General features: G+C 44.6%; 1 protein-coding gene across 12 annotated transcripts in view; it reads right to left on the bottom strand.

Moving 5' to 3' along the window:
- The window catches only part of CTBP1 (C-terminal binding protein 1), a 229,174-nt gene that overhangs the window by 122,766 nt on the left and 81,661 nt on the right, over window positions 1-24,747 (bottom strand). Inside the window, exon 1 of one of the 12 annotated variants that reach the window (XM_072037857.1) lies at window positions 21,965-22,000. The exons of 8 other annotated variants lie outside the window; for them this stretch is intronic. Coding sequence is in view for 1 of the 4 variants with exons in the window: in XM_027455714.3 (XP_027311515.1) it covers window positions 21,965-21,971 (7 nt within the window). In the remaining 3 variants the exon portion in view is untranslated. Of the gene's footprint in view, window positions 1-21,690; window positions 21,740-21,905; window positions 22,001-24,747 lie in introns of those variants that run through there. 3 more of the 12 variants (XM_072037861.1, XM_027455714.3, XM_072037858.1) reach the window with 3 other exon arrangements.

Below are 24,747 nucleotides of genomic sequence, written 5' to 3'. Positions count from 1 at the left end.
CTAATTAGCCTGAAGCTAACTAAAAGCAGCCCGGTTCTTTTTGGAAGGTGCTGTGAGCGCATCCAGAGGTGACACCTACCTGCCAGGCTGCCGGCGCTTGCTGTAGTGCTACCACATCTCCCAGGCGAGTTCCTTTCCCTTTGCAAAAAGATGCTGAAAAACAGGCAGGGAGTAAGGGTGCTCCGAAATGAAACCCAGCTCCCCAGTGAGAGGGAGGGAGCGGAAACCAACCCCGGCTTCCTTTAAGGATATCCCCAAGCTTTGAAACAGAAATAAACGCTGCCTTCTCAAAATCCTGCTCTCTTTAAGTGCCTGTTTCCTCCTAATTGAAATTAATTGGCTTTTCATTCTCATTAGGAGATTCCAAGTCTATTTTTGGAGAGGTGCGCAGCGATACACACAACACAGACATTAAGTCTGCAATATATATTATTTACAAAAGGACGGAGCTCTGAATACAAACCACTGATTAAATACCATCCACATTTAGTGAAACCCTTGCAGACCACATAAGAAGCTAGGAACCACACTTGATTTGTACAGCTTTACCCCCAAACACCAGCAACACCATCCAAAGCCACTCCAGCTGTTTCACGTGCACTCGAACAATTTTTGCAGCTCTCATTTCTGCTGCACCCCTGAAGGGCTCCGTGCACACTGTACATGTTGCTTCGGTGGGCAGACATCTCCCATTCAGAATCAACTTAAAGACAATATTAACGCACGCACACACAGGCCTGGCTTGCACATTTTCCATGGCACTTGATGGTGTTAAATCATCGATCGAATTCACCCAATTAAGCCAGGCGATCCAGAGCCTTCTGTGCCTCCGACTTACTCTTCTCAGTAATCACTGCTCCTTCCATCTTTGTCTCATCTACAAACATTATCCGTGATGTTTTTACAGCTTCTGCTGCGCCACGGATAAAAATGTCAACAAGGATTAGGACCAAAAATGATTCTCTACAGGACTGTGGCACAAACTGCCCGTTTTTAATCCACTTAATCTTTAAAGTATGCGTTTTGCGCCGTTCTCGTTTTCTAATTAAAACGTAGCGTGGTAGCAAGTCAAATGTCTGAGAGAAACCTGGATTGTTAAATCAACACTATTATCCTCATTAAAAGTAATCCTACAGAAAGACCCTGCAGTTGGGTAATTTACGTCCTATAAATCTGGGCAGATCACCGTTCATTTCAGCAGCTTCAACCTGCGCCGTTGTTTTGTTACACGTGGCAAGTCAACCAGCAGCAAAGGCAACAAGAAGCGGCGAGCAGCAGGAAGCAACTTACAGACTGTCTGGGAGAAGATGCTCAAGAATGATTTACAGGCCTGAAAACCTTGTCATCCAAAGGTCCCCCACGGCTTTCTGAAGCCAAACCTGAGATTTTAAATGGGGTACTACTAAAAACAGGGGTCTGCCTTGCTGCTGGAGCTTCGTTTTAAGGAGATGCACTTTCCTTCCTCCTTCAGCTCTTCCTTTTTCACAGAATCACAAAATCACCTAGGTTGGAAGAGACATCCAAGATCACCTAGTCCAACCTCCTAACCTCTTTGTGTTGAGACCAAAACTCAACTTTCTATTTCCATTTTTCTTCAGCCAACCCTGCAACGTGGCACGTTCCAGCATCATCCCCGGTCCCTTCTTCACTCGCAGGCTGAGGGCAGCACCAGGACCAGCCCTGTGCCCCTCTGATGCCCATATCCATCCAACCCATGTCACAAACCAGGGAGAGTCTTCACCTGCTGCCTTTTGGCCTCTAAGTCCCTCTGAGCCCCCGATGCTAATTAGAAAAGAGCCCCGGACTCAGCCTTGGATGAGGAAGGCGCAGACAGACACACAAAGCTGCAGTGCCATAAAGCTGCTGGTACATCAGCAAAGTTGTTTTGTCATTATAATGCACTGTGTAAATCGAAAGCATAATTAGTAGGGACAGGCGTGTTAATTTTGGTTCCTTTCAAAACCTGGAGGCAAGGGGAGGAGAAGGGGGAATGACAATATTTGGTAATAGGAAAAAAGAAAAAAAAACAGTTGCAAATGAGACATTTTTCAACCCCTTTAACTAGTTTTAGTAGCAACTGAGAATAAAAATAAACTTATAAACACTTTAGTGTCCTTTGGAGTGCTCAATTTAAACAGTGTATTAAATCTAAATCGTATGTAACGTCATAACAATGCTCTTTTTGCCCTCGACATGAATTAAGAATATTAAATATGTATGTGAAATACTAGCCTGTGCTGGAATGTCTCCAGAATGAACTTTATAATATGTTCTTAAGTTATTTTTCTTTTCTTTTTTTTCTTTATTTTTTTCCTTTAAGTCACAGATATTCAAAACTAGGTCAAGCTTACAACACCCAGCAGAAGTCAAAGGATCTGCAATTTATTGGATTAATCTTTTTTTTAAAATAGCTTCCTACAAAATTTACCAGAAGACGATTTTCCACTTCCTTCATGAAAAGGACAAACACAGCTTCAGATTTCTCTGCCACCCTGGAAACAGGCAAGCATGACAAGAAAGTAGCAACTAAAACACAGCTTTCTTCCTAGCCCTGCTCGACTTTGCAATTACAGCTACTATCACCTAAATTCACCTAACCCCCCTCTCCTCTAGAAGCCAACCCACTGTACAAAACATACAGGATTTATAAGAAATTAAAAAGAAGCCAGACATCTAATTTTTAGGAATAAACACGTTAAAAAAAAAAATAAATAACGATGCCTCTTTGGTTGGCTACACGTACGACTAAGTGGGACATGCACATCAACTCTGAATTGTGAGCAACTGCTTCTTCATTTGCATTTTATCACCTTCTCAATTCTAACAGATGTCAAAGTCAACTTCTCCTCCTTTTTTCTTAATAGCAGAATTATCTTTGAAAATTAAGGGGATGAGGTACCACCCTCATCAACATTTGGGTAATGTTCATCAGCATCCTTGCAGAAATCTGCTTGCTGCTCGATATGACTCGCAAATTCCTTATGTCATTTTTTTTTTTGGTGGAAAAGTGATTTACTTAACTAAAACCACATTTAGCAAGACGAACTCTAAACAAGTGTGAATTTAAATTTCCAATTCCATCCCTCTGAAAAAAAAAAAAAAAAAAAAAAACATTACTACAGCCAGATCAAAGGCATCAAGTCGGCTGGATTGCTGCAATGTGTGTAAAACCTGGGCTCCGACTGCCCTGGCTGTGTGAGTGAAGAGGTGGGATGCTTAACAGAGGGAAAGACAGCACCAAGAAGAAGCAAAAATTTGACAAGGAGACCTGAAATCCACCAAAAAAACAACTCCAATCGGTTGTTCTCTCCTCTTACAGCCTACAGGAATTAAATTGAAAAGTGGCGTTTTCTAAGGGACCAGCAAGCTGGAGCTACTACAGGAGCGTGAAGGGTTCGTAATGGGCCAGGTGGGAAGAAAAGCGGATTTTCCAGATGTACGTGGTCATTTGTACAGAGAATGTCTTCAGCCGCAAAGTACCTGAAGACCTCGGTCTGATCCCTTTGGATTCAACGAGCCCCAGTCCCCTCCCGGCCACCCCCCAAAACGCCTTGGCTGTAGGCACCACCTGGTGCCAGAGCCCTTCCATGAAAGCCACGAGATCACAAAATCATTAAGAAATGGAAAAGACCCCCCCAAAAATCATCTGGTCCAACCATCCCCTTCCCATCAATATTGTGCCGCGAAGCCAGGCCAAAGGGTGGCTAAACAAAGGGAGAGATTTCCTCTTGGGAAGACACCAAAGCCAGGGAAAACTGACTTCTCAAAGTATTTCTAATGATGTGTAGATATTTATTTTTCTCATTTATCAGTGAACACATCTTGGCATGATGAATGCACGAGACCAAGCGCATTTGTTGTGTTTATTTAGCTGACTTAATAGGGATACACACACACAAACCCTGTTTAAATTAGGAAGACATGCAGTCAAACTAAAAGGGAACAGTGTGTAAGACTTAGGACGTTGTTGCTATCCCCCCCTTTCTTGTAGGGGGTTTCCTGTCTCAGGAAAAAAAAAGTAGTAAGCAAGCCCATACTTTATTGATTACAATACGCAGCTGACAAACCAGAGCGAATTCCCGAAGGATTTCTACAACCCCCCGGACTGCTACGAGCAGCTGCGTTGAACTGATACTCCCTGTCCCTACAAAATGCCTGAAAAGATCACTTTGCAGTTACTCACCACTCCGAACTTCCTCAAGCTACAGAAACCCAGGCCAGTTGTTGTTTATCGATACCCGACTCAGCATATAAACCAAAAAAATTGAGATATTTCCTGGCAACTGCCCCCATGCCAAATTTCCAAGCCCATGTTTAGCAGCTACACGGCGAGCTATTTATTGCAACCTACCCTGAGTTGCTCGCCTGTTGATTCAATATCTGCTTCCCTTACTCTGCTGAACGTTTACATAAGATGATTGCTTTTAATCTTAATGTATTTGTTTTAGACATGCCCTGACAACCACTTAGAAAAGTGGCATTTTCCTGACCAAATGCATCATTTGCCTTCCACCGCTAAGTTGTGGGTCTTTGTAACCGAAATAGAAAAGCTGGAACAGGCCTTGGGAAGTCTTCCTTTGCTCTGAAATCCTACGAAGAGCAGGTATGGCCAACTTGAGATTGCTGTGATGCAAAATTAAAAGTGACACGATGTTCAGAAGCAAGCACTCCTAGCAGGAATACAATATTGGGGCAAATGGATCGCAAGAGAAAAAATAAAGGATGGGATTCCCAAATTCATTTCTAATTCAAAGCACTAAAAACCACTTTATACTGAGAAAAACTTTGTCTTTCCGGAGTAATGACAGGACTTTTCATGGTAGGGGGAACGAAAGGGAAGCAAAACCCAAAAGCTGTCCTGACTTGTTAGCACTGAACTCCTTTAAGAAATAAATTTCAACTCTTTTATTGTTACATCAAGTTCTATTTGTGGCCTGGAGGAGAGGAAACAAAGAAAAAAGAAAATAACCACAATCGTTCTCAAAGCAAGAATCCATTAAGGGCCTGAGAACATAATGGATAAATCCCTTTTAAGGGCCAGACTTTGATTTCCAGGCCCATAACCCAATTTCCACTACTTCCACTTGACAAACTGTGGTCAGCACTAAACCCTTCCTCATCCAAAACATCTGCAGGAGCCTCATCCTCCTCAAACCCTCCATGTCCTTTCCCAGCATCAACCACATCTGGGTTTTTAAGCCTTCACCTTCATGAGGCAACTCCTTCCCATTTACATTTTCTTTCCCTCTCCCTCCTTCCCATCCTGGGGACAAGCCCTCCACCTCCTCACACCTAAACCAATGTTCAGATCCTGATATCCAGATTTTTTTTCTCTCCTGGATCCAAGCAAACCACACCACCTTCATGCTGACAGCTCAAATTCTGAGTTTCTCCAGGATGAAATTAATTTTCAGCTTTGTGGAGGCACGGCACGTGTGCTCAGTAAGACCAGAGCAGAACCGTGACTTCGCCCTCCATCCTTCCCCGAGACTTCACTGGGCTTAAATTATTTGTCTCCCGCTCTTCTTAGGCCTTTTGGGCTCAATGTGAGTTGTGCCACTTGTATCTTGCAAATTAAAAAAAAAAACTGATGGGGAACACAATTCTTCCTTGTGACCTTTAAGTCATCTCCTTCATGTTTTCCAAACAGCCCTGATGACAACCATGCTCCCCATCAAGCCTTAGCAAAATACTGCCACTCTGCTTTTTTCTTCCCTTGTTCTTTTCATCATCCATCTCTTTAAGCCCCCACATATACTGTTTGTTCAGCGACTCAGGCACAACTCAGTTTTTCACCCCACTACACGTACAAGATGTAATTACAGCTGCTCACCTACATTTTCTACCAGCTAAGGATACGCCGCACCTTTTGCCAGCTTGCTGTGTTCACCTTCAAGCTTTCTGGCTTTTATAGACAGCATTATTCCGAAGTATGTAATCTTTTTTTTCCCCTTTAAAAAAAAAAAATCCCACTGCAATGCCTCTTTGTTATAATACCACAAATCACTATTATTAGTCAACAGCATAAATGCCCACCAAGTGACAAATGCAGCTCTGTTTTGTCACTGAAAAACCATTTGCTTCAGAGTGGTTTGCTTCTCCTAGCCTATTTCGTCTGCGAGTTGAAATACAGAGTGACCTCCCCATATGGCACTTCCAACATATGGAAAAGGAAATAGAGATACACAAATGTTTTGTATGAACCAGGGCGAGAAATGGCAAAGCGTCCTTCAGCTTCGATTTATCTCCTTTGTGCCGGTACCGTAATTTAGAAAAATTAAAATGTTCCGAAGTTTTCTAGACAACTGACCTTTCTGAAACACTTTTTCAGAATGTTTTTTGACAAAACCGCCTATGTAGGTCTGTGGTAGTAAGAACTGCTTTTGTGGAGGAAAATACCAGCTCCTGATGCTTATCAGACAACCAAACATGCCCGTGTGGGCATGCACACGCTCGTTCCCAGAACAGACCGGCTGATGACAGAGCTAATGCCTTCAGAGAAATTCATGTTTTCCTTAAAAACCCTTCAGAACATTCTTGTTTAAAGAAAAAAAAAAAAAAACAATGCCTAAGTATTTCAAATCATGTGAGTAATGATATCAAGTCATTTAACCAACGCACAGCATGACACGGGCATAGGCACAGAAGAATTATCTTTTATTTTCCAGGAAAAAAGGATAGGTTTGGTACCATAAAGCTAGATCCATATGGGGAACTATCACGTCCTAAAAATCTAAAAAAAAAACAGACTTGATCTAAAAAAAGCACAAAACAAAACAAAACCACCCTCAGACTGTTCCACCTGATCCTCTGCAGCTGAGTGCAAGAGACGCGCGCAGCCTGCTCCTGCTCAAAATGGCAGCGCCCACAGGCAGGTCTGCACATCTCCACGCGTTCATCTCCTGGAGGCTCACAAAATAACAGTGTCTTTCCGAGGTGTCGGGCTCCCACTCGAAGCCAGGGAATGGCCATCCCATATACAGCCTTCTTCTGTAGGTGCCAAGTCCCAGGCACGAAGCCTGTAGCATGCTCAGCAGCCTCTGCAAGGTGCCCGGTGGAGCCATCAGCACAGAACCAGGCAGAAATGGACGTGTTGGAGGAATTTAAGGAGCTCCTGTGCAGACATTTCCTTTTCAGCAATGTAAAAGCATCTCTAGCAGCACCTTCTCTAGCTGTGGGGAAGGAAAAAACTAAAGGGCACTGGTGGCACTGCAAGCGGATGATGTTGGTGTACAACGGAGGCAGCGATGCCACTTGGAGGATTAATCCATCCATCTCCTCCTGGCCCAGGGAAGATATCTGTGGCTTCAGGAGTGCCCAAAATCCCAGGCCAGCCCCATGCATGAGGCAGTATTGCTGCTCCACCAGGACCTCATTGCTCCACCAGGAGAGGAGCCCAAAAAACACACAAAACATAGGCTCTGCAGAAAGCTCATCTGGACACCGCAGGCAGTGTTACTCCATCTTCTGTTTAAGCACTGTCTCTGTATGGTTTATAACCCAATTTTTTGGATATGGATCTTCCTGTTAATAAGTTCCTCCGCAGAGTACCACCTCCTTCTCCTTGATAGATGTGAAAACTGAGCTCATTTTAGGCAGAGAGGCACCGATTGCTGGCCTGGCAACATATTCATCCCATTCCATGCAAGCCTCCCTGCTGCTACACGAGCACCAACGAGCACTGCAGGTTAATAAAAACTGGAGGAACACGTGGACCAGAAGAAAGCACCCTTACTAATAAGCTCAGCACCTTTGACATAAAACAAACAGTGAGAAAAAGTAATAAAATCACGTCCCATTCCCTACTGTCACTGGGCAGGGTACTGCCGTAGTTGTTTTCCCACTACCCTGCTCAAAGGGTTGATCCATCCTACTCCCACAAAGACACTGACGGACTGTCCTGTACTAAATTCGGGAAGTCTGGATGCACTGCACGTCACCATCTGCTCTGTTTCCACTTTAATTCAGCTCCCACCTGGCTGGCATGGCCTGGGGTCCTGTGGCAGGAGAGAGCTGGGCACTGCAACCTGGGGCTCAGCTGGGAGCTTCCAGTTGAGAGGCTGCCAACATTTTCTTGAATCCATCCTTATTACCATCGCCCTCACCCCCAGCTAATGTGAAATTACCACTAATTATGCCCTTTTGCCTGACCCATTTATCTAGAAATAGCAGTAACTGGGATGGTCTGAAAACAGGGAGGGGAAAAAGAGGAGGGAAGCCGCATGTTCTGCCTCCTGGACAACTCCTCGTACAAAAGCCAACTCTGTTCTGATCCTCTCCACTATTTTTCTCTTTCTTTCCTCGCTTCTTCAACTTCTCTTCTGTATCTTCCTTTTGTTTCTCTCTGCAAGAAGAGGAATCAGGTTAGGAAAAGGGCAAGACGGGGAATGGCGATCTAAATTGCTTCACATCTTCAAAACCGTGGAGATAAAATGACGGGGCGTGGGAAGGGGATGGAGCCCTGAGGCTTGTCTTTTTCCAAAGATGACTTTCTTTTTCCTTTTGGTTTATGACCGGAGGAGACATGACAGAGTAAGAACTGCTGGAGGATTTGGAAAATACTGAGAAAGGAGAGACACGCAACTACGATTATTTGGAGAATAAGAAGCAAATGCTAAAGAAAAATAAACCCATAAAATATAACTATGGTTTCTTTCCAGAGGGAAGAAGCTTTATTCAGTCTGAATCAAATCTGTTTATTTTTTCCCCACATTAATTTCAAGTGTGGATTTCAAATAAAATTCACAAATATACACGTCAAACGCAGCAGTGCTCACCCAGCTTAGACACATAAAAACACTTTTTTTTTTTCTTCCAAGAGGAAAGACATTCAGTTCTCTTTCCTGAAGGATGCCAAGGAATCAAAGCAGTAACAGCATGACCCCAGCACTGTAGCTAACAACGTTAAAATGTTCTCGCTCGCCAACGGAGGCACGACGAGGAGCTTTTTTCTTACACCGATTCTGAAATGACAATTAGCCAGGCTAAAAACGATTCCAGCATCTGCACTGTTGGCTGGACACGGTTCAATTCTGGTTCAGAAAAAAAGGACCTCGATAATAAAAATATAGGAGGTGCAACTTCTAACGTGAACGTGCCCAGGAGCTGAAGCACCCGCTTCTGTCCTTGCAGCGTTTGAGCCATTTTCCAGGTATCCAAGCAGAAGGCGCCGTGCTAGGAGCTGCCAACAGAGATCCTCGTTTCTGTCTGCAAAAGGGCTAGCGAGTCCTTGCCTCATCCCTCTTGCAGAAAAACAACAGCAGAATTAGGGCTGTTAAGCTATCAATGCTGAATGCAAGTACAGAAAGCGAGTATTTATTCGTTTGCAAAGGTAATAGCATTCATGCAAAAAAAAAAATAGCACAAAGACCTGGTTATTTTCTCCACCAACCAAACACATCAGTGAGAACGTTTTGTCTGCTTTCAGCTCATTTAAACCAGAGGTATCCTTCACCAAGATAAAGCGTTCAGGAGGAATAGGGTTTGTACTTCATTAGTGACAGCTCCAGAAAGACAGGAAATAACAAGAAACAACTCCTATTTCTGCCTCCTGCCAGGGCTGTCGGGATATTTTAAAATGGCTTTCTAAAATAAACCAACTGTGTTTTTTCCTGCACAGATTTGCCATCAAGGAACCAAACCTTATCCTTATAAGGTTACAGAAGTGCCCCAAAGTAGTACAAAATCAAGTCTATTTTATTCATCAGGAAACACAGACACTGTGAGTGGGTATTTTGGAAAGGACAAAGAAGTTCAACGTCAGTCTCTCCAGAACCAGCAGTGGTCAGATGGTTATGAAAACTGTCTTCTCCATCATCGTCCTCTTGCCCTTCACCCAAAATTTTCAATTAATCCTTTCAGTCCAGTAAGAGCACCACCTTTTAGAGCTACAAAGCTAAAGCTGAGGCTTTGTATCTACACGCAGTATTCACGCTTTGCACATTCAGATGTTTGTATTCACAGACGTGCTCCTTCAAAGAATTCAAACTGCTAAGGCAAGGCAGAAATTACTTGAACAACTTGGGCTATTCGCACCAATACTGAATTCGTAGCAGTCCTACAAAATACTAAACAGTAACAACCACCGCAGAAAGAGCTCTCAAAAAAAATTGAATCTAAAATGGTCTACAAGAACTGAAAATCATGTCTGTGCTAAAGTAACGCAGAAAATCAAACCAGCTGAAAACAAAATCAATGTTAGGATTAATGTTGCAGCTCTCTCTAAAGGAGGACAAAACGTAGCAAAAAGCTGGGGAAGTTGGGGTTTCTATTTAATCCCATTTTCGCTTTGGCCCTCCTACCAGTTAAAAAGCCCCATGAGAAGCCAACCTCTATGAGATTGAGCTAGAGCCCCCCTTTACCCAAGTTAAGTGCAACGCAAAATGCCTCTCATTTCCTTTTACTTATTTTAAATCACTCTAACAAAGGGACAGGAGAAACTTAAAACAGTATTTCTAAAACACAAAGAAGCAGGAGACACGGATAGGGTTGATGTTACAGGCACGCTGCATTTCTGCAGCACTCCAAGGCTGTGTAAGTAAACTTTAAAGGACTATTGAGACAAGAAGTTATTTTCCTCCTCCTTTCATTACCCAACACTGCAAGCAGAGCCGTATATAAGATTTAACTGTGCCACGTACAAAAGCAGCGGCACACCAGTGAGCACTTCATTAATTAAAAGCCAGAAAAGGAAGTTTGCTAAACGAAGCAAATGTTCTTATCACTCCTATCTATATTCATTAAAACTGACAGGAAACCAAATATCACCATCTGTCTACTTGCAATAAAGGCACTAAAAACAGCTCCAGGGTAGGAGAATAATATAAAGTATCAAACTGCAGTTTTTCAAGTTTCAGTTTTAAATGGACACGAGCGAAACTGATGTCAGATGGGGGGGAATAAAGGATGGCAAGGAACGGCACTAGGGCTGGGAGAGGAACGGCACATTTGGGAACATAAAGCGAGGCTCCTTTGAAATCTCCCAAGACAATGAACCCAAAGTTTGTTCCGTATCGAGCGCTCGGATCAACAGCTCAGCAAAAAGACAAACATCGTGGTGGCAGCTCCTTCGCCTCTTCACACAGAGCCGCCAAGAAAAACAGTCGGAAAATTACGTTCCGCTCCCGAAACTGCAAAGTTTCCGCTGGTTTAATGCTCAAGCGAGTCCCAGGAAACACTCGGGTTGGTTTGTTCTGTGCTGACACCCTGTGTTTGTATTTACAGAAGAACAACTTAAAGATTATTCCTGTATTCAGATTATGCTTGCAAGTCAGCGACTTGGACAGAAAAAGCAGGATAAGGTCTGACGAAGGAAAGAGCAGCAGAGCTACTGACTTAGACATGGAAAAAAGCTACTACGGCTCCCAGCAGCAGTTGCAGAGGTGAACTGAAGGTCGCTGATTTAAGGCAGTTTGCAGCAGTTCCGCGATTCCTCCTACCTTCTAGCAACTGCACCGCCTTGCACTACAGGAAAAGGAAAAAAAAAGCAAATAGAAGGTAGTAAAATATTTAATGTCAGAAATGAACTACTGCTAGCATTTTAAGGAGTTGAGCCTCCTGCACACCATAGCTGTGTGCTGCTAATTCCGCACAATGCCCCGTCGGCATTTCGCATGGCAATGAGAAGTGCTTCCAGCTCCTTTCGGTGCTGCATAAAATGTTAGCTCTACACTTCACCGTTTTAAACCCAAATAAGGTTAAAGTAATTTAAAGGCCGTGATAAACCAAGAAGAAAATTCATTGTTGAATCTGCCACTCGGCTTCCAAGCCCCTGCTGTGCCGAGGTGCTGGAGCACATATGGTGCAGAGCAGATTTCTGCAGTACCTACAGGAAGTACAAATGGGGTTAGGAGAGGAGGAGCAATGGAGTTAAAAGACCAAATCGAATGCTTATTGATTTTTTTTTTACTCTTATGTTCCTCCAGACCGGTACTATTTAAATTTTTATTTTTTTTAGTAGCTTAATTTTCTTTCCTGAGAACAATAATTCATGCATATAAAAAGGCTCTCATTAATATTCTACGAGGATGCTTTTTTAGACTCAATACAATTACAACAGAGCAATTACAATCCTTCTATTAATACTCCAACAATACTAACAGATCCATTAACTGCTCGGCATAAGAATGAGAGACATTAAAGAAACAAAAGCATACCACTACTTCTGTTTACTAAAGAAACCACAACAAAATTACACAAGGTAATAAAGTCTCCGTGTAAAAAGTTACTGTAAACCAGAGCACAAATACGCCGACAGCTTCCTCTTTGATTTTGAGGAATCCTCTTTACAAAGTCACGTGAATCCACGAGGATATGGGAATAGCAAAATTCCTTAACTGAAGGTTGAAATTCAAGGGGCAATTCTCTTTTTTTTTTTTTTTTTTTTTAAATAAATATGATATAGAGACACAATACTTCCATTATCTGTCCATTCCCAGGAATTCATTTGGATGCTTAAAAATGGTTTCAGAAAACTTGTAGGCAAATGTCAAGATATGCATCAGAAAAGACAAAACCATCCATAAAAATGTCCTCGGTGGTGTTTAAAAACACATCCTCCAGACCGAAACTGAAGGATGCTTCTTTTTCTTAAGGGGTTGTATTATTTCTCCTTAAGATATGGGGAAAAAAAGCAAAATGTTGACATATTGATTTTTTAAGCCTTTTGATAAAAGGCTACACAGCAAGAGTAACGAACGTTTATATGCCAGATTATTGTATTTTGGACATTTTGATTTTATATACACATCGTTAGAGCATGTGTTTTTCTCATTTGATTAGAAACTACCTAAGTTCCATTTATTTTATTTACCAAAAGGATGAGTAAATAGATTCAGGTTCTTTGGGCACAGAGATAATCAACAAAAAGGCAAACTTCTTTCAGAGGAACAGCGAGCATGATGTGGTTTGGTGCCTGCCCTGTCCCATGGTACCACAGCCCGTAGCACAGCAGCGATGCCTCCAAGCAGGGACAGGAGGACAGGGCCAGCAGAACAGCACTTTTACACCCAAATTCATCCACAGCCGCTGTACCAACACCATGAGCTGGTGCAGGCCACAGCCCCTTGCAGGTTTATATAGGAAATGTTTGAGAAAACCAGCATGGGACTCCCAGGTCCCCACAATATAGATATACATCAAAATGTCAATTTATTAATGACAGTTTGTTGGTTTTGTTGTTTTCTCTTGTGCCTACCTTGCCTACGAGCTGGAACAATTCCTGTGCCTGGTGTACACCTACCAATGCAGCTACTCTTTCTATAAGGCCACCACAAAGCACCCGTTTCTCTCCGCTTGGACCAAAACACCTTGCTCACAGCATTTTGTCCCCTCGGTTTAAATTCAGGATGGCTTTTGCCCTTTTGTACTCAAAATGCATCATCTTCTCTTCCTCCTGAGCCACGCAGCAGAGCCCAGATTTGTCAGCTTTGACACAGTTCGCAACGTGACCGACTTCACTGAGCAATCGCTGCAACACCTCCTCATCAATACTATTCTTGAATCCACTTCAGACAGTCAATAACAGCTTCCCTTCTACCTCTGTAAAGCTAAAAATCTGCTTTTAAGAAGCAAATGCTGAAGCAACAACACCCCAGCCACAACGCCTCCGTGCCTGGCACCCGCACGCTGGTCGTGCTTCCCACCCCACAGCATTCAAGCACCGACCCAGGGACAAATCCATCCCAGATGCACCTTTTAAGCCACGCCAAGACAAAATAATGTGTTCACCTTGCTCTAGGTACTCTCAAGTCGCTGTTTATGTGGCTTTACCAGCAGGGACTGCAGCAGGTTGAGGCAGGTTTGCCATAAACCAGCAGGGCACTAAAAATAAACCATGCGTGGCTTGGAGTCTGGGGGAAGCACGGCAGTGCTACAAGTGATTCAGGCTGCAGAAAATACTCTCTGCACACACACACAGCGCTTCTTGTTCATTAATTTGCGGGGACAGATGTTCGCAGGCCTAGGATCTGCTTCCAGATAACGAAGCCCACAGCCAGGGTAAGCTCAGCTCCGTGTGTTTAGGGTCTCACACTTCATTCTCCTGCCCTCCACCATCGTTCTTCCCTCTGAGCAGGCTCAAGCCATTTCTCCACATCCACCCTATACCCACATTTCCCCAAAACCTCTCAACGTCCATATTTCCCCATATAAAAAGGGACACAGGTGACAGAGGACAAGGCAGCAGAGCAAGGTGGCAGAAGCCCTCACCTCCCAGGATACAACCCAACCTTCTTCTGCCATTTCGTGATGCTGTGTTGGAATTATATCCCCTTTCTCCCCTTTTTTTCTGCTCTATTCCCATTATTTCTCTCTACTTTACATACTACCCGCTACTTTTCATGTTTTTATCCTCCTACTGCTATCACGGTCCTTAAGGGAAAGATAAGGCCATTAAGTACCGCACAACTGTCACTTGGGCATTATGGATTAGGAAGCCGATTCTGATAATCCTGAAACCGCCATAAAACTGGTAAACTAGGAGATTTTGCTTTTTTATCGCTGCATTTTCTCTGTTCTTGTACGCTCCCCCAGCTATCTGCCGCTGGTCACTATCAGAGACAGGATATTGAATTAGATACACTCGATCTGAATCGGCACGGCTGCTCTTGCAGATTTATTGCTAAAAACAAGCCTTTCTGCCCCACCTGAGGATAGCAGCAAGGAACGGAGCTACAGAGGCTTTCTTTATGCTGCCCATAGCGATGTTGGGTGGAAGTTCCCCATTTCATCACCTACATTCGTCAGGCTGCTCTGCGGAGTTAATCCTGGTGACAGTCAGCACACATGCAAAGCACTCAGCTATTTTCTTTGACGGAGGCAGGAAATACTAAATATAAGGAGTTCAACACAAAATCTTGCTCCCCTGCAGAGAAATACGGGCGAAAATTCTTTGAATACGACTTGGTTAAGAGCACCGTCCTCGTTAGCATAACAAAGAGAAATTATTTGTACAAAACCACCCCCCCCTTAAGGTACTCTGTGTTGTTTTCCCAGAGACACGGAGAAAGGCTGGGGTTGTGGTTTGTTGATGTTTTAGGAAAAAACATGAAAGCTTGCTTCGCCGCTCCTCTGGCTGCTGGAAGTCCCAACTTCAAAGACCAGAGGTAGTGGAAAGCTGCTGTTATTTGACTCACTAAATCTGGAGTTTCCTTAAGAAGAAAGATTCCAAGGAATTAGCAAGAAGTTTCCTCAACAGCAAAAGCCCAAGTCCCAGTGGCCAAACCGTTGAGCCACGCATCTGTCCTTCCACGCCAGGTCCAAGCAGACCTCCATCCGCTCCTCCCAGCCTTACCTCGAGCAAGAGGAGAGCACGCACAGGGGCAGCATCCCAAGGACACGACTCCACAAAAGGAGCCCTGACACACGTGGCAGCACGCCCAGAAGCTGGCTCCAACGCTTGGTTTTTATTAAGAAGCGCCCAGGCTGCTGCGCTCTGGCACGAGGTACTTGGGATTTCTACCACAGTAATTCAATAATCGCTTTTATTTCTCTGTATCAGAAAATCAACGCAGATTCCCGAGATAGGCTGCTTGGATTTACGGTCTTTTGGAAGAATTTAGTAAGCAAGCAAGAAAAAAAAGAAAATCACTTGAAAAATACAAATGAATTGCCTGGGTTCAAGATGTGTAGTAAATACTTCTGAAAGCAATGTTCTCATCTGGGAGTATCGCAGCAGCTGTTTATCGGGAGCCACCCCAATACTTAATCCAGCTCCCAGCCAGATTCACTCTTTGCCATTGGAAATGAGCTTTTTTCCACAGAAAGCAATGGGATGGAGCAGAACCACTGAGAACAAGCAGTTAACCGAAGGGAAAAAAGAAAAAACCATAAAGCACAACAAAATGAAACCATGTCTGGCCCTAAAGACTTAGACGAACAGGTGTACGTGGGGGTGGGAGAGAGGTGGGAGGAGAAAAATAAAGAAAAAACCTTTAAACAAAGCCCCCACTGCCGTTCTGGTCACCGGAGTACGCACAAAACAAGCCAAACATTTCCGAACAGTTCAGCACATCACAGAAGGGTTTTGGGGTTTTCTTTGAGAGGATGCATGATTATTGATCTTGGGTTTCAAAGCACGGGACCAATGTATCACGGGGGTTATTCTATTTCAAGGCACGATGAGTAAGAACGAAAACAGGAAGGTAGCGAGCTGCAATTAGAAAATGGATCAAACAGCAATTCAACGTTCAGAATCCTTACACCATTTCGAAATACTAATACAGGATTAAAAATCCAGCTGAGCTACCTGTACAGCAAATTAAGGTAGCCTGAACTACATTGAATTGTCCAGAGGCAGCTTTCCATTTTTTATGCACCGAGTCAGGGTACCTGTGGATGTACTCTGGTATTTTCACCTTAAAGACACAACCGCAAACCACAAGGTAGTTAAAAAAAACTCAAACCTCTGTTTCTTCATGGGTGAAAATCAGCTCTGTGTCCACCACCACCACCAAAGGGAAGCACGGGGCTGGTCGGCCACCCCCAAGAACCCATTCCTCTTTGCTCCTAATTTCACGAGCATTCAATTTTGGCAGAAACCTGAAGCATACAGGGGTCCCACGTGCAGGAGAAAACAGCGGATGGTGTGGCAGACCAAGAAGGCACAGCAAATCCCTCTGCCACCCCAAAAAGATGAAGTAGGGGAAGCAACTACGCCGCAGTCACACTGCCCTGGCCTGCTCAGCACAGCTCCGGCCCCATACAGCCCCAAAGCAGGCACACACAAATGTCATCTTAGGGTGCTCACCTTCCCTTTCATCTTCCCAGCTGCACCAACGTGAGAATTCATCAGAGAAATTCTGCAAACTCTGGTCTCAGCCTCTTTCCGGACTAAAGAAAATCTCAGGTTTTTTGCATTATTTTTTCCCCCCCAAAACAAAGAAAGCAAGAAACACCAATTTGTCAAGAGTAAAGACGATTTAAGAAGGTTTTGTTTACCCAACTGTTTGGCTGAACAATAAATGAATGAAAAGCTTCAAGAAGTCCTTATGACTCTGCAGTACTTCTGCTGTCGATGCAGACCAGTTAAGTGTTCTCTGGTTTTATTCCTGGCTTTACCCCTAAAGCAGCGGCAAAGATTATCAGCCCGTTTGTACTTGATGCAGAGATTGCTGCTGTTTATTCATGAAAACCTTTATAAGTATTTCTGCAGCTCTAAAATGACAACAACCTCAGAGTCATGTGCCAGCAATACCCCTACCCATCCCCTTCGTTCCCATGTGTCCTGTGACTAAACTACAACTGTTTTTTTTTTCTTGTTAAATACAGTTATGCAGCTTTCTTCCTGTAATATCAAATGTCGTAACTACTCAGAAGGTTTTATTTCCCAAATTTTCAGTATTCCACAGCAAAATACTAACTTACATGCTGCAAGTCCTGCCAGGAATGTCTTTTGTTCACCGCTTCAACGTTAATGATAAATTTTGAACGTTAACAGTACAAAGTGTGATTTAAATCAAAGCCTAAATCATAAATGTAAAAGTAATTTAAATGAGGGAACTGGAAGCAGCGATTTAAATAATTTCATTTTGCAAATACAGTTCTCCTAAAGAACTATTTGCTTTCACTGGTTGTTAGTTCTTGCTGAGTAGGTAAATAAGCTACATGCATCTATTTAAGTGATTATGAAGCTTAATGTACTCCAGTTCTTTTATTTTTACATTTTATTAAGTAGACAATTTACTTGGCAATTCTTTTAACCGTGATTCTTAAGTGCTTCAGAAATTGACTAAGTCTTAAAGCACCTTTTATTATGGTGCTCAGTCCCATTTTCCAGAGGGCTAGCCTGAAGAAGCCATAATTAACCAGTTTTGACTCCTTCCTTCGGCAGATTAAGCGAGCTCCGGGGTACCAGGATTGCTCCCCAGTGACCACAAGGACCTGTTGCACAGAACTGCTCCTGTCCCAGCAATTACAGCCATCTGCAGGCATCGGTGAGACCATCGTCAGCAAAGCAGCCTGCCTGCCAGGAAGCACCAGAACAAGGAGCTCTTGCTAAGTGCTTTTATCTAGCAGCATTTAGAGTTATTTCGACTTATTTAGCATCATTTGCACTTCACCTGCCACAACCCTGAAGTAAAGGTGAGGCACACAACCGCTGGCTGCTACCCGTCACGTAACACAGCTCGCTTTGCAATGGCCCCGATTATTCTGCCAGGAATAACCACGGTGAAAACAGCAGTGAGCACCTAGATCAATTAAATCCCAGCAAAAGGAAAGGAGCTATCCTAAGATATTCAAGGTTCAAAACAAAGACTTTCCACATCAGTTCACTGTATTTGTATCTGGCTAACATTGCTGCACCAGCACTAGAGCAGCCAACAGGCACCGTGCTGCAACCCATGGAACAAAATGATCAATTTTGTATGTTTATTTAATAAAAAGGGCTTTAAAAATACTCGTGTTCCTCTAAACACTCGAGCATCCACCAGTACAGCTACCTTTATATCTCTCCTCCTTCTGTGTCTATACTACGCCGTGCTCTAAGCGAATCAACAGTCACCCAAAACTTCCCAAGTTGCACAACATCACCTCTGCTTTAAGTACTCATTTCTTAATAATGTGCATGAAAACCTGCAGCAGGTTGTGCCACCAGTGCTTACCGTGAACGCCTCCGAACGACTTCCAGGAACATAATATTGCACAGCCAGATGTGCCAGCTCGAGCCCTCCTGCATTACACGGTTGCTGCCCTCGTGCCAGGTCTAAAAAGCTTCCAAGTCAAGACAGGAGGCATATGAGGAGTGGGAGGAGAGGTACAGAATGATTTTTAAGGCTTTTCATCATCTCTCCCCATTGTGCCAGTTTGTTCTTCATTATTATTTATAGCTACTTGTGCCCCAAGTCGACCCACGATGCAAAATCCCATTTCCCAAAAAGCACCCACTGCTCCTTCCCCCGGGCTGCTCCTGGCCGAGGGAGAACCCGAAACACCGCGGTCCTTCAAAAGCCAAGTGTGAAAGGCACCTCAACGTCACCGAGCGAGGTGATGACTTAAAGTCATGCCACGTTAACGACCAGCTCTGAGCCTCGCGGGCTGGGATGAGAGGCAGGATACCGAGGGCTGGAGGAAAATCAAGCAGTAGGAGGCACGGTGCTACGTGATGAGACCAATTGGGTGCGTGACACCATGTAAAATGCCAACTCCAATGACCCATCTGGGTCCTCACCACGCTCTGGAGGGAGAGGAGTGGTTATGGGGCACAGCAGCCGTGGGTCACAGAGCTCTCTAGCAGCAATTTTTCCTCCCAAAACTGGAAGAAAGTTTGATACTGAATTAAACAACCCGTGCCAACCCGCGGTTGCGGCCCCGGCTCCCATCTGCCTGGCAAGCGGAGCAGGCTCCGACAGAGCAGCAGCCCCAAAAGGCAGATGTTATGGAAATTTATATTTCATAAACACAGTTAATTGTGACAAGAGGACTATAAAAATCCTTGTACTGCTTAAATTATTTCTCCACTTAGAGCAACTCTGCCACCCGAAAATATTGTGCGTGGCGCTGTGTACTGAACCGGCAGCGCTGGTGGTAACGTTAGGGCTGCATTAAACACCAGAAACAAAAATCCCAGATCTTTAACAACGATGAATTAATTTTTCTACACGCCATCTAAATGGCCATTTAAAACCAAATGACATGCAATTGTTATTGCACGTTTTCCTATCTAACGCTGCATGTATTTAAATATGAAAATTGTTCTTCTGAAGCAAACATTGCTGCTGTCAATGAAAACTGCTACTGCAAATCACATCCGCGCTAGGCAGGCGTCACCACCTTGAAGAATTCAACAATCCCTCAAGCTTTGCTAGGAAACTCTTCTCTCTCCATCCAAAATCAGAAAGGAAAAAAAAAAAAAAAAACATCAACAACCGAACACCTACTAACGCGGAGATCCTGCAAACATGCAGGCACACGGGCAGGCAAAAAAGTAGGGAATTCAGAGGCTGCTTTTGAATAAATGTACACATTTACTGATGCATACAGATCCTCCAGTAAGCTGTATAATAGATTTGCATCCTGACAAATCTCCTGGCATACAATGGAGTTATTAACCAACTTATATAATTAAGGGAGGAAAAAAGTAATTGAGAAAATATGACTTTCCTAGCCGTTTGTGTTTGTTTAGCAAAACGCTTTTTAAGATTTTTTCCTGCATTTTTATTTTGACAAGACTTTTTCTACGCGTAATAATGTACATCTCTATTAGGGAATAGCTGACACGCTTACGTTCACTGATGCAAGTGTAAAAGTTAAAAACAAGGTCTTGTTCGGCTCAGTGGGACCTCTAGCTCTGTGTGTGATACGTGGTTTGGAAACCTGCCCCCTGTGAAAGGGAGGGGAAAGACTTCAGCTGCTCCTTCTCACCTGTAGATGGGCAGCTGGGTGAGAAAGGGAGGATTTCAGCTCTGCAGTGCGCACATCATCCTTCCCTTCTCTGCTGCCAGTACAAGCAGCAATGCCTGATCGCCCGCCTGCAGCTTGTTTGCACGCTCCAAGGCATCAAAATTTTCTATTTCCCCTCCAGAGCCCTCCGAGCAGGTACCAGCCAGGCTCAGAATTATTTTTGCTGCTTCCTCAGGATGCTCTGAAGTTTACATAAAATGTGAAAACAGCGTATGTCACTGAGTCAGGAAATCAAAATAGGAGAGGATGTGCCTAGCTCTGAATAATACTTACTCAACTGCAGCTGGGTTCATTTTAAAAGTACATAACGCTTATATAAATAAACAGTAGTTGGTGATTCAAAGATTACTCGAAAAATAAATAGTATTTGGTGATTCAGAGATTACTCGATGCATAGCTACCTGCATTTCTCATGCTCGAGCACTCACCATCACTGGGCACAACCTGCAGCTAAACCAAAGCCCAGCTCCCTGCACGGGTGGCTGTGCCGATGACGAGTGACTTCAGAAAGTGGCCACCAAACTGCAGCCGTGCTTCTTTTTTGAGGAGCTGGTGGGAACGGCACCGCCACCAATCCCACCGACCCCATCCATCACTTCCACAGCTCCTGGAGAGGTTTTGGGGCCAAGCAACAGGCCTGGCTCTGCGAGCATCCCTCTGCCTCTACAAGGGGTTAGCAGCACTGCCCAACACTGCTGGTTCTAACCCAAATTTCGGTATGGGGCTCCATAAAGGTTCACCAGCAGCTTGATTCGAGGGAAACCCTCGAGCAATGGGGCAGAGCAGGCATCGGCATCTCCAAATCCCACCGAAACAACCACCCAAAAACACCCCCGGCTGGGGCACCGCCACGCATCGTGCCGCCCAGCATACTCACAGAGCGTGTCCAAGGGCACATCTCCACCAAAAACAACTTATTATTATTATTATTTTATTATTTATTCTCCCCTCCATGGAAACCCATAGGTAACTCAGAACCGAAAATAACAGGCGGGGGTTGAATCGGAGGAAACCCTCTGGATATAGGGGCTGTTTGCCGGAACGAACGCCTCGGGAAGAGGAAGAGGAGGAGATGCTGGGGAGGAAAACCAGAGCCAAGGCTGCCCCGGGAGGGCGCAGCTCGGGGACCCCCCCCCCAGGACCGAGCCCGCTGCTCCGCGGGGGCTCCGCGCAAAACTTCTGCTGCGCCCGCGCATCACCCCCCCCCCCGCGCATCCTGACCCCCAAATTAAAAATAATAATAATAATAAATAAATAAAAAGCAGTCACGACCGAACGACGAAGCCAAACCTCGGCGCTGCGCTCCCTCACCGCCTGCTGGCCGCAGGGGCCGGCCGCCCCCCCGCCCCCCCACCACCCACCCCCGCGCAGGCTGCGCGGCCACCCCGCCCTGCGCGCAGGCTTGGGCGGGGGGTGGGGGCGAACGCAGCGAGCGAGTAAAAGAGAAAAAATAAAATAAGAAAACGAGACGAAAACGGGCAAAACGATTAGGAGGCTCAACGTACCGAAACCGGGAAGAAAAAAACAATGAACGCGACGCGGGCGGGGGGCCCCGCGCACCCACCTTGCATCCCCGCCGCCGGCTCCGCCGCGCTCGGCCTCGGCTGCTGAAAATAGGGGGCAGGAGGCGGCGGCCAATCAGAGCCCGCGGCTCCCCCCGCCCAGCCAATGGCGGCCGCCCGCCCGCCGGGCCCCAGCCAACCAGGGCGCAGCCCCGGCCGGCGGCCGCCAGGGGGAGGGGCGCGGCTACGCCGGGTGCGGGGGGGGGGGGGGGGAGAGGCGGGGGCGGGGCGGGTGCTGCCCGCCTGCGGGCACGGCCTCGCCCTGCTCGCCTCCCCTTTTACCCCTCTTTCACCCCATTTCTCCTCTTCCCAACCCTATTTTTCTACCCCCGTTTTCCTTTTTCCTCCCTCCTTCTCCCCCATTTCCTCCCCTCTCTTCCTTTTATCCCCTTTTCCTTCTTTTCCCCATTTCTCCTCCCTTTTCTCCCCCTTTTCCTTCTTTCCATTTGCCCTTTTCCTTTCCTTCCCCCTTTTTTCCCCTTTCCCTTCCTTCCCTTATTTTTCCCCTTTTCCCTTCTTCCCCCCATTTTTCCTCTATTTTCCCCCCTTCCTTACTTCCCCCATTTTTCCTTCATTTTGCCCCTCTCTTCCTGCCTTCCCCCATTTCCCTATTTCACCCCCCTTTTCCTTCCCCTATTTTTCACCTTTTCTTCCTCATTTCCCCCCATTTTCCTTTTCCCATCTCTCCCCATCTCCCTTTTCCTTTCCCCACTTTTTCCCCTTTTCCCCCTTCCTCCCATTTTTCCCCTTTTTCTTGATCTGTCTCCCCCATTCCCCCCCCCCTTATTTTCAATCAGAAAGCAGGATGGGTGCCTTCTGATTGCCACCTGCCCCTCAGAGTCCAGTGAACATTTTGTGAGTGCCAGAAGGCAGCAGGATGAATATATATATATATATATTATATATACACATATATATATTTATAAAAAAAATGAAGTTAAATTATAAAAATATTTTTATCATTCAACAACATTCAGAAAACTCAACAGTACAGGGGACAACGAAGAGCTCAAAACTTCCTTTTGTGTTTTTCTCTCCCCCCCAAAGCCTAATGACAACAGTACTTGGTAATCTCGGAGCGAACCAAGACGGGGACCCCTTGCTGGTGCCGTGCTCCTCACCTCATCCCCTGTGTCTAAAACAATTAAACCCTATCTCTAAAGACTCTTGCCTCAACACGCCACAATATTAATTTGCCCTGTGCTTTGCTAATGCAGGATAATACACGCCATGAGGCGATAGAACCGATACCAACATGAGTCCTGGTGCTAATTTATGACAGAAAGCTTTTCTTTAAGCAGACCAAGACAGACTTCTTCCTCAGGTGCCCCACGAGCCAAGGAGTCGGTGGTGCTACGAACTGCTGACAGGCAACCAATAACTGTGACAAATTATACATTCGTGGCATCTGCAACAATCGATAAAGTGACTCACCAAATTAATAAAATATAGATCACAAAGCATACATTTATATTAAAGAATAATTTTGTGATAACCAAGTAATGCGGACGCTTCCAAGCATAAGATTAAATTACATGCTGAGCAAATCTGGCATTTTGTGATAAACTGCAAAAATAGCCTTTGCAACAGCAACTGAGGAAGAACATTGCTGACATCGTCTATAAACATGTTTTATAAAGCATAACCGAAAGTAACAAAAAAAAGTCATTGAAGTGGTGGTTAAAAAATTCACAACCATATCCACAATAATTACTTGGGAGACTTCTTGCTTTGTAATTTATTCCTTCAAAAACGTCGCTCATTTTGGAGTTAAAAAAAAAAAAAAGTTTCCCCTACATTGGACTTCAGCAGCCATATTTATTGGGAAGGACAAAGATCTCCAGCACCTTTATGGTGAGGGGGAATTGATGGAAGCAGACAAAGCACGTCCCTGGACAGGTGGATGTGGTCTCCCTGAACACGCTGAGGTGCCCTCGGCCTACCCAAAGCATTTCCCTCAGCTTCGGGATGACACAAGGCAGCATCCCGCTGGCCTCCACGAAGGCCCAAACCCACACACATGGTTAAGGGTCTTCCTACAAGATGCTCTGCTGCTGAGAAACACCTCAAGAGCTTTTATAACCCCACATAAACATGACAGAAAAGGAAAAGCATTGATCTTACAGCAGGCCTTCCTGTGAGGAACACCACGCTGAGCATATCCTCAGCCTCCACCACCCTGCCTAACTCACTCCAAGGGAGCTTTGAAACACGTCCTAAGTACTTAAAACACTGAGATTGTGATTATTAAAGTTTACAGTTAATAGTTCCTGAAACTCTTCAGCGCTTGTTCTCTGTTCACTAATTACGCTGGCATTAGAGAGCTGTCTTAAAACGGGCTTTAATCCTCTGCATCACCAAACGCATGGAGCTCTCACACAATCTTTAAGTGATTAGAGTCCTGATAGGTCTTCCAAATATTTCTTTTACAGCAAAACATTTATAATTTCCTGGATCTGCACTTTCACAGTTACACTGCTCCAGAACTGTATCAAGCCTGAGGGGTATTTTACATGCACAATGTTTGTCTTCTTTCTAAACTTCCCCGGATTTCCTCACTAAACACAGGACACAAGGTCTTTCCCTTCCTTCTTGCTAACTAATAAATAATGGAGGCCTAATTCTGAGATGCTGTCATGAAACAAAAAATAAATAAATAAAAATCAATTAGAGCCTAAGTGATATAAAACATTTGTTTATACTACCCCATTATGAATTGAATTCCTGTTTTAAACAAATGACATTTAATAATACATTAAACACGTGAACAGGAACATATTTGAAG

The sequence above is a fragment of the Anas platyrhynchos genome, chromosome 4 (assembly GCF_047663525.1).
Source record: "Anas platyrhynchos isolate ZD024472 breed Pekin duck chromosome 4, IASCAAS_PekinDuck_T2T, whole genome shotgun sequence".
In the NCBI taxonomy this organism is placed as follows: domain Eukaryota; kingdom Metazoa; phylum Chordata; class Aves; order Anseriformes; family Anatidae; genus Anas; species Anas platyrhynchos.
This window is presented reverse-complemented; position numbering and strand designations above follow the sequence as displayed.